Source organism: Ixodes scapularis, unplaced genomic scaffold (genome assembly GCF_016920785.2).
Source record: "Ixodes scapularis isolate PalLabHiFi unplaced genomic scaffold, ASM1692078v2 PGA_scaffold5__190_contigs__length_132052651, whole genome shotgun sequence".
NCBI lineage: Eukaryota > Metazoa > Arthropoda > Arachnida > Ixodida > Ixodidae > Ixodes > Ixodes scapularis.
The window spans coordinates 128,609,046-128,626,817 of record NW_024609880.1 but is presented as its reverse complement, the minus strand read 5'-3'; the positions used below and the strand labels follow the sequence as shown (position 1 = coordinate 128,626,817).

General features: G+C 45.4%; 1 protein-coding gene across 1 annotated transcript in view; it reads left to right on the top strand.

The window, feature by feature from the left end:
* The window catches only part of LOC8030973 (monocarboxylate transporter 12), a 77,296-nt gene that overhangs the window by 47,740 nt on the left and 11,784 nt on the right, over positions 1-17,772 (top strand). Inside the window, exons 3-4 of the mRNA XM_042294062.1 lie at positions 11,333-11,754; positions 15,948-16,091. Coding sequence (XP_042149996.1) covers positions 11,496-11,754; positions 15,948-16,091 — 403 coding nt within the window. The 5' untranslated portion in view covers positions 11,333-11,495. The remainder of the gene's footprint in view (positions 1-11,332; positions 11,755-15,947; positions 16,092-17,772) is intronic.

The window sequence follows — 17,772 nt, the reverse complement described above, 5'->3', positions numbered from 1 at the left end:
TGGGGGAAATGAGCTGTTACGCAAAAGAAAGGACCGTTGTGTCAAAAAAAAAAACGCAGGCAATTTAATGATTTTTCCCCGGCCCCCCAAAAAATACAATGAAAAAGAAAGAAAAAACGTACAAGCACACGCACATTGTCCTAAGCTTTGTGTTTTTAAACAGTCTCGTGTTTTACATTATGAAGTCTGTTTGCGTGTGTTTTCGGAGAGCTACGTTTTATTAAGGCGAGAGCCTATGTCTCATCGTTCAGTCGACCTTCAAAGTCCTTGAGCGAAAACACGTCGGCGACACGGAAGGCACCAAAACGTTTACGTGACCACTCGGTCGAATCGGAGGCGATGAAATTAAGAAGGATGACAAAGCGAATTAAGAGGAATCAAAGTGAATTAAGAGAAATTAAAGTCAATTAAGAGGAATTAAAGTCAATTAAGAGGAATTAAAGAGAGGTAAGAGTAATCAATGGCAATTAAGAAGGACTATGAAGCGAATTAAGAGGAATCAAAGTGAATTAAGAGGAATTATAGTGAATTAAGAGGAATTAAAGAGAGGCAAGAGTAATCAATGGGAATTAAGAAGAACTAAAAAGCGAATTAAGAGGAGTCAAAGTGAATGAAGAGGAATTATAGTGAATTAAAAAGAAGTAAGAGGTGATCAAAGCTAATTAAGAAGGACAACAAAGCGAATTAAGAGGAACCAAAGTGAATTAAGATGAATTAAAGTGAATTAAGAGGAATTCAAGCGATTGAAGTCGATGACTAAGCGAATTAAGATGATGACTTAGCACATTGAGGATGACTTAGCACATTGAGAGGGATGACTCAGCACATTAAGAAATATGACTCGGTACATTAAGAGGAGTGTCTGTCTTTAATGCATCAGTGCTTGGGCTTTCGACTTCAAGCCGTCTTAGGGATCACATAAGATGCCCTGTGTTCTTTTTCTACGGGTTACTCGAGGCCTCCAAATTGTGTAATCCCTGTAGTACGTTGGGGCAATCTGGTGCTGTCAGGAGTGTGTTGTCCTGCAAAATCTCATCCTTTGAACCAGTAACAAATTAGTTAATCACGAGGGTTGCCACGATTTGCCGAGTTTAAATGTTTCTGCTTCGCGAAACAATCATTGTGCTTGCCACGTGCAATATTCTGGTTCGCGGGGTTACACGCGTTGCACGTGACACGACCTTCTCCGATTGGTGGACATATTTGATAATTAAATGCTGAAGGAATTTGGAATGCACGTGTGACAAAGTCAGTCAGCTTTCTCGTTGATTACATAATGACTACCACTTACGTCACAGCATCCGGTTGATGACGAATCGAAAATATGACTCGAATAATTCCTCATTTTCTGGGGGACCAATTTTATGCCATATCTTTTGTTCGCTTTTGTTCGAAACTTCAGCGGCACCATTGAAATTATGCAAACTTCTCCCAAACCTCGGCATTCACCTGTTTGGCCGGGCTGAGTCACTACACGATACCCCATATTTGGTGCTCTGTATGCAAGATACACTATGCGAAGCTCTTGCATGCATAGCTGCGATGCACTCGTAACACGAATCGTTGATGTGAATTTAAAAATTCCAGCGGTGCATACGCATTCCTGTCGAAAGTTTGTTCCCGCTAAGAAGTTCAATGCATCTGCCTCCCCGCACGACGAATGGCGAGGCTGGGAGTATGGTTAGACCCAGAAACAATAACAAAAATCTACAAAATAAAAGCAGTCTGAGCTGTGGCATGACTTAAGTACGTGAAACGCCCAACTCAGTGCCACAGCTCAGATTGTTATTTGAGATATTATGAGGCAGTCGGAAAGTCCTTGAAAAGGAACCTGCTGGAAGCCTCCGAATCAGAATAGCAGCCGAAGTTTCGCATCTTGTTCGAGAGATTTTCGTAGATGAAGAGGCCTGAAGAGGCCATGAAACGATTTTTCTACTTTCGCTAAATACTACTAAGAATACCTTTCCTCCGTTAATAGCCGAATAAACTTGCCTTAGTTTTCTTTCTAAGCAATGGAAGTCGGAAAATAAATTTGAGAAATATGAGCATGGTTTATTGCCTCAACTCGGAGCCAGAACATGCGGCCACGTGGCCTGGTTAGTCATATCATAGCCTTCTCTATCCACGCACTGTGGTCGGCAGAGTAGAAAACGCGTGCTAAGCTCCAGGCATTGTCAGAGTTCAACTCTTATCATCACCGTAGTGGTTGGACACGATTCACTACCCGAGTGTCCGCCGAGGCGTTGATTGTTACGAGCCGATCGAAGTCTAGTGCTCCCGCAGTTCTCAAGTCCAATCCATGCATGAGTCGCGCTTGACTATCGTCAGGCGGGTGGTTTCTATCCCACAATCACGTAATTCAGTCTTGCCTTCGCAAAGCGAAGGCAAGACTGAAAGACATATATATATATAGTCCCCTTTTATCCTCGCAATTTCACCGCGACATAGAAGCTTCTGAATCAGAAGCGGTCGGTGTGAGTATATTTGGGTCATACTAGACCAGTACGCCTCAGCAAAGTCATGGACATCCCAACCCGATACAGTTCCGTGACCCCTTTAAGACGCAAAGGCGCTTTCGGCTGGCACTCTTGAGACTTCCATGAGGTTTTCTTTTTAAGTTCCTCTTCGCAACTTCCCTCGAAAACAAGAGATACAGCGCGTCTCGCATTGAACGTGACACATCGTCGCGGCATGAGGTGCGGTCGACGCTTCAACGGTCGATGTCGTTTCCCCGTGCAACGTACGTTTCCGAGAATCGGTCGGCTCGCGTGGAGGTCGGTCGCTGCACTCTGCAGCGATGCGCCCGACGGCTGCGGAGAAGCCATCGACGCTGCGATGCCGCCGACCGCCGGCGCACGAGATCGTAAGAACCGCCGCTACGGATCAATTGGCCCAGTTGTTCACCGCGACGAAGTGCAGGTGCGCGCACGCGGTCAAGCGTGGCCGCCAGCAAAGCCCGCGCGGCTGCTTTACAGCAGAGCACTCCAAGAATTAATCACTGCCTTGACTGAGCTGCGCTGTGAGGGGTTACAAATAACCAGTGTTGGGCAAAGTACATCTGAAAAGTACTTGAAGTAAAATACAAAGTAAATGAGAGGTTATGTATTTTGAGTAAAATAGTGAGTACACCGGGCGCCAATGTACTTGAAGTAAAATACTACAAATACAATGTACTTCCAAGGTAAAGTACAAGTATTTTTAACACAATCTTGTTAACACAACCTTTCATTCCCCTATGCGTTTTTTTTTCTTCTTTTAACTGTTATGCATTGCCTCGGTGGTAATCGGGAGTGCATCAGATATTTTCGGAAATGGTGTCGAATATTGTATAAAGTCAAATGGCTACAGAAGTAGTTTGCTTACCCTCGATGACGAACTATAAAACAACCAACTTATAAAGCACTTATTTGTTGACAAATCATCATTTTGTGATAAAAATTTAACAATACCAAATTTGGGGAATGTACTTTGAAATCGGGAGTTGTATTTTCCTCGGCACTCCTCGGGGCGTAAACACCATCGTCTAAGTAAAGCAATGAACCAATTATTTATTTATTTATTTCACTTTCAGGGCCAGAGACATAACAGAGGGGAGTGATGAGAAAACAGACAAAATAACAGTGGAAAACACAAAATAGTTACACAACAGGGAATACATGGTTTGGAACATTTGAAAAAAAAAAAAAAACACAATTAACAATTGATGTAAGTGATGCAGGTCGATCACTCCATTCATTCGAAACTCTGGAAATAAGTGAAGCAAAAAATATTTTTTTTTAATGGAAAAATGGAACGCTTACATTGTGACGGTGATCCAAGAGTGCAGGAACAAACGATCGGGGGGGGGGGGGGGGGGGGGGGTATCAATTGTTGTAATGAAACATTTTGTGAAAGAGACAAATAGTAGAAATGTTTCGGCGATGCGCGAGACTGGGTAGTGATAAGGTGTTTTTCATTGATGTTACGCTAGCGGTACGATTATAATTTGCTAAAATAAAACATGCAGATGTGTTCTGAATTAATTCGAGAGAGTTAGTAAGATAGTCGGTACCGGGATCCCAGATGGAGGCTGCATACTCAAGTTTTGGCCGCAGTAATATTTTATAAAGAAACATATTTAATGATGACGGGACCATAAAAAAATAACGTTTGAGATAACCAAGTATACGGTTAGCGTTGTTAATGACATAATTCATATGAAGGTACCGGCGGATAGATCGGAGCTTAGGATCACCCATAGATATTTGAAAGAATATCTACGAAACCATTGAGGCCATCGAACAATTTCATAAAGGTGTCTTTAGATGGTGCACTTATCATTCTCATAGTTTATCAGTGTAGGTTCAGGCACACGGTCTGAAGTGCTGGATCTTGTTCATCTCAAGGAAGCTTTCACGTTTTGGCCTTATGTTGTGCCATCTGGAAGCAAAGGCGTCAACCCGATGTTTACATTTTTCTAACCTTTTTTAGGCTTACATTTTTTTCTCTGAAACCTACACTCATAAATTTTGAATATGATGAATGCGCCACCTTAATACACGCCTGTGAAATGTTTAATTGCAATAATTCGGCTGGTTTATTTATACGACTTTTTTTTTTACGCCCGGATAACGCTGAGAAACAGTTTGCATAATGTCGGACGACATGTGACATCAGGTAAATATCGGATCGAACGTTTCCTAGAGCACGTCGAGAACGCCGGCCTCAGGAGGCCCGGTGTCGGTTCGAATTTCGTCCGTCCCCCTCCGTGTCGATGCTGGCGTTCGCTCGCATCAACTCCTGTATCCGTCAACGTCTCCCAGAAGAGAGCGGATCGAAATATGAGCGGATTAAACATTCATTCGATCGATGCCAACACTAATAAGGAGTATTCCCTGGGCACCATATTTGTGGGTGATGTCTATAGCGCATGCTCTGAACGAGCCCACATTACTAGGCTGCTAAGACCGGCAATCTTGAGGGTGCGAAATGCACGTTACAGAACAACTGTGGAAGCTCGCCATCAGCATGCACTCAGCAGTCGTGCACACAGCTGTGGCCGGCAGTGAATACTTCCTATACTATGGCTCCGCGTTGTATCGTCGCCTCGTTAGCCGGGAGCGAAGAAGCGACGAATCGGGTCACCTATTTATTTTCACGGCAATTTGTGGTTTCCGTTAGGCTAATTGCTTCAACGTTTTCGCGGTTCTTTTTTTTTTTTAGATTTGTTGGGTTCTTTTCAGGGTTTATTTTGTTTTGTGTTTTTCTCTCTATAAACTAGATGTTTTCTTAAATCAAAATTTAATGTCGGACTAAAAACAAATATCCGCGTTAATTAAGGTTTACATTGGAGAAAACAAGCGCGTGGGATTTCCCAACCTTCAAGAAATATGCATGCACGTGACCATTCTAGAGTCCGGTACCGGTGAGAAAAGAAAGCAAAATTCGGGTATTTTTTTTTTCGAAAAAGAAGCAGCTTCGCAGAGAGTTTAGTGTTTGCTGGTGCTCCGGGTCAACACACAATAAAGCTGTAGATATAGATTGATTCCAGCCTGGGGCTTTTCTTATTCAAAGACAGCTCCGATTCGAAGTTTCTCGGCTTTTCATGATCTTCATGAAACCGGTTCGGTGGTTACTATTCGGCGTTTATCGGTACATACCAAAAAACACGGAACCCTACTTGCGAACCCACTTCCGTACGTATTTTTAGTAGCTTATTTAGTACTTTATTCGTTTGTGGGCACATGCCGAACTTTAGGCACACTCCAGAAAGGTGATCGTGCAGCTGAGTCAATCGCCGAGATCTACTGAGTGGGCGTTTGGATACAAAAATTAACGTTGCTGCGTGAGACTAAACGTGAAGAGAAAATTGGCAACGTCATTCTCCGTTTCACATCGCAGGTTATAATCTATGTATATTTTGAGTCTCCTCGTTTGCCTCGTCGCTCCCTCCGTCGGAGGTCACAGTGATTGGGCCTCAAAGCGCTTTGCGAAAACATAAGTGATTGGGCCTCAGAGCGCTTTGCGAAAACGTAACCTGGCAAAATGCATTAGTGCATTTTGCCAGGTTAGGTATGGAATCGAAATCGTAGCTTTATTGCCGGTACTGGATTTTCTATTTGTTCTCTAGTAAGTCTTCATACAAAGCGAAGCAGAACAAGAAAGTAGAAGCAGAAAAAATATGAGAAAGTAAGACTGAACAATTATTTTTGTTGCGCTCGCGTGTTCAGTTATGAAAACAGTATCTATTATATGCCAAATGTTTCTTTTTTAAAGGGATTAACTTTCTTAGAAGCTTCAGGACACTTTGAGGTATGTTTCTGGGCCTTCTATTTTCCCCGCTAAATTTAGCGGAAAAATGACGTCACATGACTTCATGTAACGTGACCGATACACAAATTCAGTTTCCCCGCTAAATTTAGCGGGAGACTTGACGTCACATGATCCCAACGCCAATTCAGTTTCCCAGCTAAATCTAGCGGAAAATATTACGTTGCATGACCTGATGTCACGTGCCTCAACACCAATTCAGTTTACCCGCTAAATTTAGCGGTAAAATTGACACGTTACCGGCCGCTGCTCTTTCAATTATATTATACAACATAGTTGGTCCTGACCGATATTTTTTTAATAATTAATGTCGTGTTTCTAGTGTCGAGACTTGACTCGTTATAATGCTTGTTAACATTATTATGCTCGTTGGTATATCGTGACTTTCTCACTTCCTTGCTTCCTGTCTCACGTAATGAATCGCTTGATGCCTGTGAGGTAGATTCAATGGAATAAAGTGAAAGTCGTTTTCGAAAGAAAGAGAAATTGGAGCTTTGATGCTGCAGTAAAGGACTGGGATACCATCCAGCGCTACTATTATAAATGTATAGAAGAGGACGACGTTTGGGTAACTATATGCACAAGCCGTTTAGCGTAAATGTATCCCTCGTGTCTTTCGCCACGCTGACTGCCTCCGCTGCTTGTTTTCGCGAGGTGAAATCCCTGTGGCAACATAACCTCCAGTTCGTGGCGGACGTCGGTCTCACCCTTCCAAGTAGCCTTCGCGCAACAACGGCGACATGCTATCGCTTTCAACACGGGCCCGTTCGGTGGAACGCCAGTGAATTTCCCTCTCGAGGAATAGCACAGTGTTGCGCTGCTCCTGTTGCAAGAGAGAGAGAGAGAGAGAGAGAGAAAAAAGAAACAGACGCGTTGCGTTGTAGCGGATCTGGAGTCGAGGGACTTGTCTTCTGCTATTTCGAAGTCCGCACGGTACAATGTTCTTGCTTTTGCACGCCGTATGCCATCTGGTGGACGTTGCTGCGTTCTCTATTACTATCGCACTCACGCACGAAAAAAACTTTCAGCCTTTCCACTCTGGTGAAGACCAGCGAAGCTGCACTCTGGTGGGAATGAAGTAATGGCCGGCCGCAAGTCGGCAAGCCAGAGTGGAAAGGCTGGAGAGGTTGCCGACATCTATGAGCGACGGCGGCAACCAGACAACCGGCAAGCCGGTTGTCTCGTCGCCACCGTCGCTTATAGATGGCGGTAGCTGTCCAGAGTTCTGTGTCGTCATTTGTTTGGTGGCGGACACGATCCTAGGGAAACTATCCCTTAACAGCTCCGCTGTAAAAGTCCGTCCGTCCACTCTCTCGAGGAGCAAGCGGTCTATCAATCAACGCGATCTACAAGGCCCGTTCAGCGAACGGCGATGCAAGAAATAATTTAGCTAGAAAACTCAACATGCCCAAGAATAGTGAGCGAGAGTAAGATCACGCTCACTGTCCGTCACGCGGAACATCATTCACGCCGCGCATGCGCAGATGCGCAAGTATCATCTATTTCTAGGGCATACAAACAACACGGGTTAACAAACGCAAGGGCGCAGGAGATCAAACTGGCGATAAGACGATCCTCGTGCAGCTAGAGATCGCAGCAACAGTGGTTTCGCTTCACCCGAAAGGCAAGCGACATCAGTGCGGATGACATGCTCTTTCGGCCCAACCACTCCAAGAGTTGATTCGTGGTTACCCAGAGGGGGTTCCGTAGGACGCCGGTTGCGTCACTGACAAGCTTCCTTCTTGGAAGGGTTCGTCGCGGGGTTCTGACGCACGCGGTCGCGGTTCGCCCGGCAGTCTGACCAGCAGTCGGGGGTCTGGCGGGGCTCCAAGCAGCTGTTTACGCGAGCGTGCCAGCCGCAGCTGATCGCCCGCGCCCCTAAATCGCCTTGCGTCACCTTCCCCCTCCCCCCCCCTGCCTCCCATCCCCGCGCCCCTCGAGCGAATAAATCGCACTTTTCCCGCCCGCGCTATCGTGGTAAATGCAGTGGTATCCCAAAATGTGTTACAAGTTGCCTCGTCGCAGTGAGGTCGCACAGATGAACTTGGAACGCATTTGCGCTTCGATGGCACGAAGATTAAACCTGTTTATACATCATAAAAAAAAAAAAATAAAAAAAAATAAAAAAAACACGATAATTATTTTTTTTTTCTTTTTTTTTTTTCTTTTTTTTTTGGGGGGGGGGGGGGGGGTAGGCTTTGTCTTCTAGGTGGTAATGGCTTTGCTCTCTTCTACTCACGTACCTGAATAGAACCCCGACAGGGGTGCTAAACTCGTCGAACACAAAGTTTGGGCCGAAGTTCACGGGACGCACCGATTGGACGATCCCGACGATGACTTGGCGCTTTTTTCGGCGGCGTCCAATCGGCGCGCTCCGCGAACTTTGGGCTCCAACTTAGTGTTCGACGAGTTTAGGGCCCCTGGTGTGTTGTTATCTTTTAGTGTCCTGTGCACATTAAGGGGGGGGACTACATATGAGAAGGGTGCAACGAAAAACGACATAGCGCTGGAAAGGGGACTGAGAAGGGCGAGGGGAGAAAGCACACTCTTGGTTTTTAGTTTATAGGCTAGGTGGCGCAAGCTACCGCCCCTTATAAAGAGTACAGCCGTTGGCATCCATGCAACGTTGTAATAAACGTAATATGGGAGCAAGCCCACGGCACCCACGGGTCCCAACAATTTTGGTGGTGTGGGATGAATGTAGGAAAAGTAACGCCAACAAGAGGGTCAGAGAAGAAAGCGAGCGATTTTAAAACGGCGTTTTTTTGACTGCCTGCTCGACTCGCAATTTATGATAAATGTGACGTCACGTCACTGGAGAGCGCGGGACAATTCGAACGTTGACTTTGTCATTTAACCAGGCCCGGCGTCTACTGCGCAGGCAGGTCCGACCTCGGCCCCCCTGCGCTGGGGCGTCGGATGGTGTGGGCCGCACCGGCTAGGCTTGACTTAGCTCTGCAGGCAAATAAAGACGTTTATTCCTCCTCCTCCTCCTTCTTTTTCTTCCTGTTTTCTTAATCGTTATTTTTAATTAAGAGATACTAAATAGCATATCGGGAGCATCTGAGCCTGGGAGTTCTGGAAATATGCTTAATTTGCGTAGCAAAAAAGTAAAAAAAAAAAAAAGGAACAATTAAAAAAAATTTAATTATGCGAATGGAAAAATAAAAAATAAGTATAATAAAATTTAAAAAAATGCAGGGTCACTAATGGTTGCCAGGTCCTGGAGATTTCTCCGAACCCCATTAATGAGGGGTAGTAATGATTTGTTAAATGAATTACTGGAACCAGAAGTACACTTAAAATTGCAGCAGTCGTCAAATCGACGAGATGATGGTGCGGGAATATGCACATATCAACTTGTATATCCGTGGTGAGAGCGGTACAGTTTATAAAGCTACAAAAACGGGTTAACGTCGAGCGTAATTAAATTTAGGCTAATTTTCACCGCAGCGACGATGGGGCTGTGTTGTGGTAATTAGATAGAATAGAGCGACCTCGCAGCCTGTTTCATTACGTAACCGCTGCCGTCATCCATCGTGGGATCTGTAGTCTTTCTGCGCCTGCGAGAATCACGCTGAGAGTCTGTGCGAGCAGAGCACGAGGCAGCACGGACTGTCTCGTGCACTGGCTCCAGCCTCCTATGAACTACAGTCATGGCGGCGTCGAAAATGAGCGGAACACTTAGTGAGATCGGTCTATTAATGTTCCGAGTTTTCCGTCTTTTTTTTTTTTTTTTTTCAAATTAAAAGGATGTTTTTTTATTTTTATTTTTTTTTGGGGGGGGGGGGGTATTTGTTTTACAGGTTCGGTGTTTTCGTGTTAATTGGTTAAATTATAACCAATTTACACAACAACACATCGAATTAGTGGGGGAAAAAACACAGACCTCCCAAAAGAAAAAAAAACCCGGAATTTGGAAGAAAAAAAAAACAAACACCGAAAACACAAAATTAGATATAAAATGTAAAGCGCTGTTCACACATATGCGACCCAGTAAGACCGAGAGAGACCAGACCGGTTTTTAAGCCTCTTTCTGACGCCTTAGGACCGGATGCGCTGCAGCGCATCCGGTCCTAAGAAGTCGCAAAAGGCTTAAAAACCGGTCTGGTCTCTCTCGGTCGTACTCGGTCGCATATGTGTAAACGGCGCTTAACGGGAGACTGAAACATAGACGGTCTCAAATGACTAAAGACGAGTGATGAGATTTCGATGGGGATTCTAGCCATTTTCTTTGTTGCAGTTTTTACATGTGTGACGCATTGTAAAATTTATTTTGTGATTGGACCCGACTTGAGCAACTGTGGACACGGGTATAAACGAATTTCGGTCGTTTTTATCGAAGTTGTCGAAAAATTAATAAATCTGAATCTTATTCTGAATTCGAAATTTTGGCGGCGTATTCTCAATTTCTAATTTGAGTCGAATGAAAGTACTTCGTATGCAATTTTTTCAAGATTCTAGGGAAATATACAGGCAGCGCCGATTGTAGCCAATAAAATTGTACTAAAACATAAAAGACCACTGAAAAGAAAAAAAAATGTCTTTTTTTTGTTTTTTTTGTTTTTTTAACAGTTTAGTTGGGACACGCGCGTCAAGAAATCAATTTTACGCGAAAATTTGTTTAGAGCAATATTGAGGGCTCTGAATTACGTCACGTAATTTACTGAAAATAAACACGGATGGTCAGTGGCGTACCAACTTGTTTTTAAGTGTGTGTGTGTGGGGGGGGGGGGGGGGGGGGGGCAAACCAGACTCTCCCCCCCCCTCCAAGGGCCGGGGGGCGGTGCCTTTGGTATCCCTTGGGCGCCGCCGGCCAGTGTTTGCGCTGCTCAGTGGCGGCTGTTTCAGGGGGTCTTACTTGATTTCTAAGAGCACAGAAAACGAGATGATTGAAAGTTGAAACAAAAACAAGACCGGGCTCTTTGTAACTCCCTGTGATCGGGCTCAATTTACCCTTACGCGTCCTTGAAAAAAAAAATACCGTGTTTTTATTTCTACCATCTCATTCGTTCTCTTCCAGGCATCGTTAGGACAAGCAGAAGCATCACCAGGATCTAGAAAAGAAGAACGCTTTACGAGAGACTAGCCCACCCAAGGACAATCAGCCACTAGGTCTGACTACAGTATTCCACAATAAGAAACAAAAACAAGTTAGGAAAGAAAGGCCAGGGAGGAAGACCGGCATGGGACCCGAGAAGAGGCCTCGGAGCGCGACCATGACGTCGACGACGCCTCCCAGCGGGGCGGCGGCCCTGGCGCAGCCTCCTGACGGCGGCTGGGGCTGGGTCGTGGTACTGTCGTCCTTCATGATCCACGTGATCGCCGACGGCGTGACGTACACGTTCGGCATCTTTTACCTGGAGTTCCTCAAGTACTTCCAGGAGAGCAAGGGCAAGACCGCCTGGATCGCCTCCATCATGGTGGGCACAACCTTCTGCATCGGTGAGTCTTTCATTTCTCACAGTCGGGATGACGCGTTTGGGCCTACAGCAGCGCCACCGTAGTGGCGTGATGTCACCGACAGTTGAAGAGACGTAGGGCAGGAGTATTTATTGGGTTCACGCACCTTATTTCGCCATTTCGTTCTGAAGCTTTCTTATTAGCTCATACCACAATCTGATTTGCTGCGAAGTGATGGTAAGGCGGCCAAGACTCGCCGCGCTCTGCGTTTCTTAGCCATAGGCGACTATAGTCATTAGAGAGTTTTAGTATTGCGTATGTACAAACGCAAGCTCTGTGCGTTTCCGTTAGAGTGGCGTGCTCCCCGCAGCCCATGCGCGTCGTCGCCATGCGCCAATTCAAGACCGCAGTTTGGGCTCCGCGCACGCGCAGTGTGGAACACGCAACGCTAACGCAAACGCACAGTGCCTGTGCTCGTTCAATACTAAAACTCACCATTGACAGTATGAGGAAAGCAGGGTGCGGCTTATCACGTTTCCTGCTTCGCAATTCGTTCTTCAGTGTTCTTATCGGCTGATGCCGCGGTTTTATCGACTGCGAAGCAATAATAATATTCACGACACTTGGTCGATACTTCAGCTGGGGCGAGTTGGTGAATCATGCTAACACTTCACAGCGCACAAAAATGTATTTTTTGTGCGCTGTGTCTGTATTTGTATAGTGTGTTTTTTCTGTGCGCTGTGAAGTGTTATCACAACACTTACGCTGTCGGTGACCATAGAGTCGCATTTAGTAGCGTCGGCCATCGCATCAAAGATACTAGATACGACAATCTTAAGAAAAAGCCCACCAAGGAGCGTTAATCAACCTTCAACACCGACATTCACCACATTGTCCGGCGCACTATATCGACCAGGGTGTGTCCGACCAAAGCCACATTACGATGGATGTCCTCTTTCTACGAGAGAAGTCGTCTACAAGAGAGTACGAAAGACCTTTCCGAAAAGCTCTGTTAGAAACTCCGAGTGATCCTTTTATCGAACCAGAGGCTACATGCCCAATTCAGCCAAAGCCTTATAAAAGCCTCGAGGAAAATAAGCTCCGCCGGAGAATCGACATGATAGTGGCTGTTCTTTCCTTTTGTTAGCGTCTGTCATAGGTGCGTGGGACAAAGTTTATTCTGACAAAAGGCGGGTAAAATAAAAATAAAAATGTATCGCGCTTACGTGGGCGGAGTTCAACCCGGGCTCATGCTTGTGAGCCGTTGTCCCACCGAATTTGTCATCACGAGGCCATTGTATACGTCTGCATACAGCGCACTCATCGACAAGAACCGTCACTTTTTTGTTCTCGTAGTCCTAATGATTTGCGTACGCTTAGGTAAACATACGAACAAAGAAAACATAAGATCGATGATGCCACTCTGGACGCAGCCATTCTTCATCGCTTTTAGGTCAGGTGCGCTTTATGGAACAGAACGACAGATGGACTCTTTTTCCTTTTATACGACGTAGGATCGAAGCCATAATTCTCGGCGTTGAACCGCACTCGGCTGTCCGAAGTGTTGTTCGCTATGTTGGAGTCTGTTCGATCTTGACCTGTGCACAAAGAGCGACCGTTTCCCCGGATTTCGATTAACGATAAAAAAAAAAAAAAAGGCGGATTCAGGTGGGTCTAACGATTCGGTCGCTCGTCGCGGTCGTCCCACCCATGTACGGAAAGCCTGCCATTGGCGGGTACCTAAAATAGAATCACTATTACGTGGAAGCGATTTTTATAGGGTCATTAGCTTGAAGAACAAAATCATTTCTCATATAGATCGAAGCGAAATTCACAAAAACTACGTCAATACGTTTTATAAACGTCCTTTTTAAGGAATTCATGCAGCCCTACAGCAGGTAGCCAAAAGCCTCTTCGAATTTAGTTCCAAGTTACTCCCAATGGCGGCGCATGCGCCAAAACCATAATGTCCCCCAACGTGTGGATAATATGCGGTAGAAACTCGGGTTGGATGGCAGAATAGGTCCGGAAATGAACACATAAACGACACGAAAAGACGAAGAACAAGTACATAAGGCCTGTTCCCTTTGTTTACTTGTCCGTTGTTTTCTAGCGGCTCTATTTTTCCTTTTCTACGTGTGGTCTGCGCCCTTACACATCCTTTTCTCCGAGTAATGGTTTCCTGATCTGTTAGCTCGTTCGGGCTGAGTTCCCGCGTTCTACCTGGCCCAGTTAGATAAACCGTCCGACGATAGGGCTCCGGTATTGTAATCAATAAATTTCTGCTTTTTTTTTTTTTTTTTTTTTTACGTTTTTGATTTGGGGGAAGAGTCTTCTTTCTCGCGGGCATGTGGACACGTCTTTGAAGAAGACAGCCACAGGGTAGCGGCCCACGCAATAAAAACGCGCAGTGTTCTTTTTCCCTTTTTTTTTTTTTTTTTTTTGAGCGATATGTTTGCAATCGGGCGGCCTCGGTATTTTGAAAGGCCGCTTTTAGCGACTCGTTCATTTCCCCGGCACTTTCGTTACAAGGTTGGTCTTTAGCGCGCACCCAGGACCGCTTTGTGAACACGGCAGGAAGCCGTGACCTTGCCTCGTTACAAACAATTCAAAAAGCATTCACTTCTTATGGTTTCTTTTTACGAGCTCCCCCTCCCACTTCCTTTTTTTTTCCCCTTTGCATACGCTTCATCGTTAAAAGGATTTTCCTATTAGTCGGGTTAAATCTAATAAACCGTACGTAAGTTACCGCTGCGAAGCATTTTAACAAGCTATGACATGGTCGAATGTAGTAAAGTGTTCTTAAGTTGCCTCTGCGATAAAGTGTACAAACCCTTTTTAGAAGTAATATTAACGAACAATTATATTTATATATATTATCTCACGAGGGGGAGCTTGGCAAAATTTTCAAGGGTCACATCTCAAATGGCTGGTTTCCCCTTGAAGAGGTGTTGTTTTTCTGGTATTCAAATGCAAAGTAGTCGTACGCTTAAATAACAGAGAATCGCAGAGTATATTTTGTTTTAATGCTTACAGATTTTACATCCAAGCTGTTTATGGCTATGGTACCGGGGATTTTTCGTGTGCCGCAACAGAAATGACGTCACACGGCTTCGTGACGTCACAATGCCGTGTCTTCACCGCACAAGCGTCACGTCTGTGTCGTGGTCATCCACCTTCCCAGAGTGGAATGGCCCATCATTTTTATGTTACTGTTTGTTTGCTTGTGCAGGGGCTACCGCACTTCAAATGGGTTCTATTACGGACGTATACCTTATCACGTTTTAAGTTTTAACTTTCCATTAATAACTTTAACTAATTATACCTTTCTATTTGCTAATTATACAGGCACCTTAATCTAAATTAAAAGAAAAACAACATCGTCTCGATTATAGTATATCTAAACATATATTACTAGCACTTTGAGCAAGTATGACCTTCAACAAGTTCAACAACTGAACGAACTTAGCGAAGGACGGGGCCCAAGCCAGTATTTGTTTATTCTAAAACGGCCTCTGCGATGCGGCAGCAAAAATATAACACGTAACATCCTCAAGCTGGAATGGCAGACGTAATGCGCCAAGTACCGCGTGTAGGCACTCGCACTAAGCTTATCATGGAGGTGCGCTTGCTGCAGCCCTTTGCCCCTGCTACCGCCTTTTTTGATAAAATAAACCATTAATTGATTAGTACATTGATCGATGAATCGATTGCTTAATTGATCGATTGATGATTTGTCCCGCCTCCAGCGCAAGTCCAAATCTTGTCACAACGCGTGCAGCTGCAAGAGACACAACGAACGAACCCCCAAATTTGACCACCTACGTTGGTGCTGCGGGCGGGCAGAGAGATCGTGACACCGTAGCGTTACGTGGAACAGCGTCACATTACGTAACGTCACGAAGCAGCACGACGTCACGTCACGCGGTCACGTGGCCCATAGGGGTGAACTGCGTTAACTAAATTTAGCGGTTTGTCGTGAAAACCCCTTATTATCACGCTTTCGTAACAACTTCCCGTGACGCCCTAAACTTGGAAACCGGCCCGTAGAGACGTTCTGCTTCAAAATATACCCAGCCGCCCGCTTGTCTCCGCTTGCTGTTTCGAGTTGTGTATATAGATTTTTGCTGGCTCGTTCCGAAGGCAGGACAGTGTCAAATTTATGCGGCTCTCAGTGATTATAACTGCGTAGAGAGTGTGGAATGTTACCACGTGTCGTTCTTAAATGCACGCAGGTCCAGTCGCGAGCGGACTCACGACCAAGTACGGCTGTCGGTCCGTGACCATAGCGGGCTCTTTGCTCGCCACGGCGGGCCTGGTGATCAGTGTGCCGGCGCCAAACGTCACCTACCTCTTCTTCACCATCGGACTGTGCACGGGTGAGCACGGGGCTCGATCACCAATTAGACACGCGATACTCACTCTTTGTATCTCTACTTCACTTCTCTCTGGATAAGCTTTTCCGACGCATCTATTATGGGGACGTTTTTGAGTCACGTGATTTTCGAACAGGTGACGCGATTGCTTTTCATTGCCTAATAAAACATATATATATATATATATATATATATATAAATTACAATTTTATGGTTTTAGTGAATGTTCCGTATTGGCTCGAAATTAAAATGTTGACGTCAGCCGCGTAGCCCACCATGCTCCCTTGACGCCTCGCCTCTTTCTAATTTTCCTCCTTACTCTCCTCACTTATCAGCGCAACGTGACCATATCACGTGACCGCAGCTAGCCTTCGTCTAGCCTTCGATCTGATAAAACCTACCAGACGGAGCGCGCGCAATCCTGCAAGGAATCCTTCTACAGTCAACCATCCACCTCGCACGTGACATGTCACGCGCACCAATCGCCAAAGAGATCTGCGGTCACATTGGGCACAGTATCGTTTAAACGTTTTATGACTAGGCTTCATCAATATTGCAACGTGCCCCCTCCTATTAGCGGCGAGATGTTTTAGTGGCGCCCTCCTATGGTTACCTTTCGTGACGTCATTACCTTGCGAACAACAAGTTCGATGGTGTTTGTAAGGAGCATGGTGGAAGCTTGAAATCATTGCGCTCTTAAAGCAACACTACCAACACCGTCGAAATTGAAGTTCTTCCATTCCTCTTATTTCTGCCGATGAGACATCCTTTGCTGACGTCATAGTCAGCATTCGGCCAATCGCGGAAGGCCGACCACAGCGACGCTTTCGATCGCGCACGTCGCCAATACTCTGTTTCATACTTAGCGTGCAACGCTGTCAAAGTCACTGGCGCGAGCGTGGGGCTTGATCTCGTTGATCATTTGCACGCGTTCTCGCGCAAACAATACAATAGATGAAGCCACGCGCTCGCGCCAGTAGCTTTGACAGCGTTGCACGCTAAGTATGAAACAGAGTATAGTACTTCTAACCTCCTTGATCTAAGCGCGGACGTTCCCGATTTTCCCAGCTCTACCCTATTCCGCACACCCCCTTCGTCTCTTTCTGATGAGACAATCGATTAGAGAACAAGTCCCAGTAGAGACAGGTTTAATAATAATAATAATAATAACAAGAAGAAGAAGAAGAAGAAAGAAGAAAAAGAAGAGAAAATTGGACAGAATTCGTGAGGTCACATAATAGCTGAGCTATTAAACAAATTCAAGGAGCTCTTTCAGCTAATAACCAACATTAATGGCTCGGCGGCAGCGCTGCAATCACAATGATTTCAATTGCAGAAGATTAGGCGTCTCCAAGAGCAATCCCGGACGCCTTTTTGACCCTAATAACATGCTGTATCTGACAAGAATTGTCTCCCGTGCCCGAAGTTCAGTCGGGTTGTATAATTTTCGTACCAATATCACCGAAGGTCGAACCGTCCAGCCTTGCTAGGCTCTTCGCACTGCCTCGCTTCCGCTGTCATTTGGATCAAAAGAAAGTATCTGGCAGCTGCCTGCAACTATATAATAAAAGACAAGTCTTGAAATATGCATACGTGCGCTCGGTCGCTTCGCGCGTCAATTGCAATCGATGCGGCGGACTGACGTTCCTTTCTACTAGCTTCCTCTCCTTCTTTTTCCTACGCT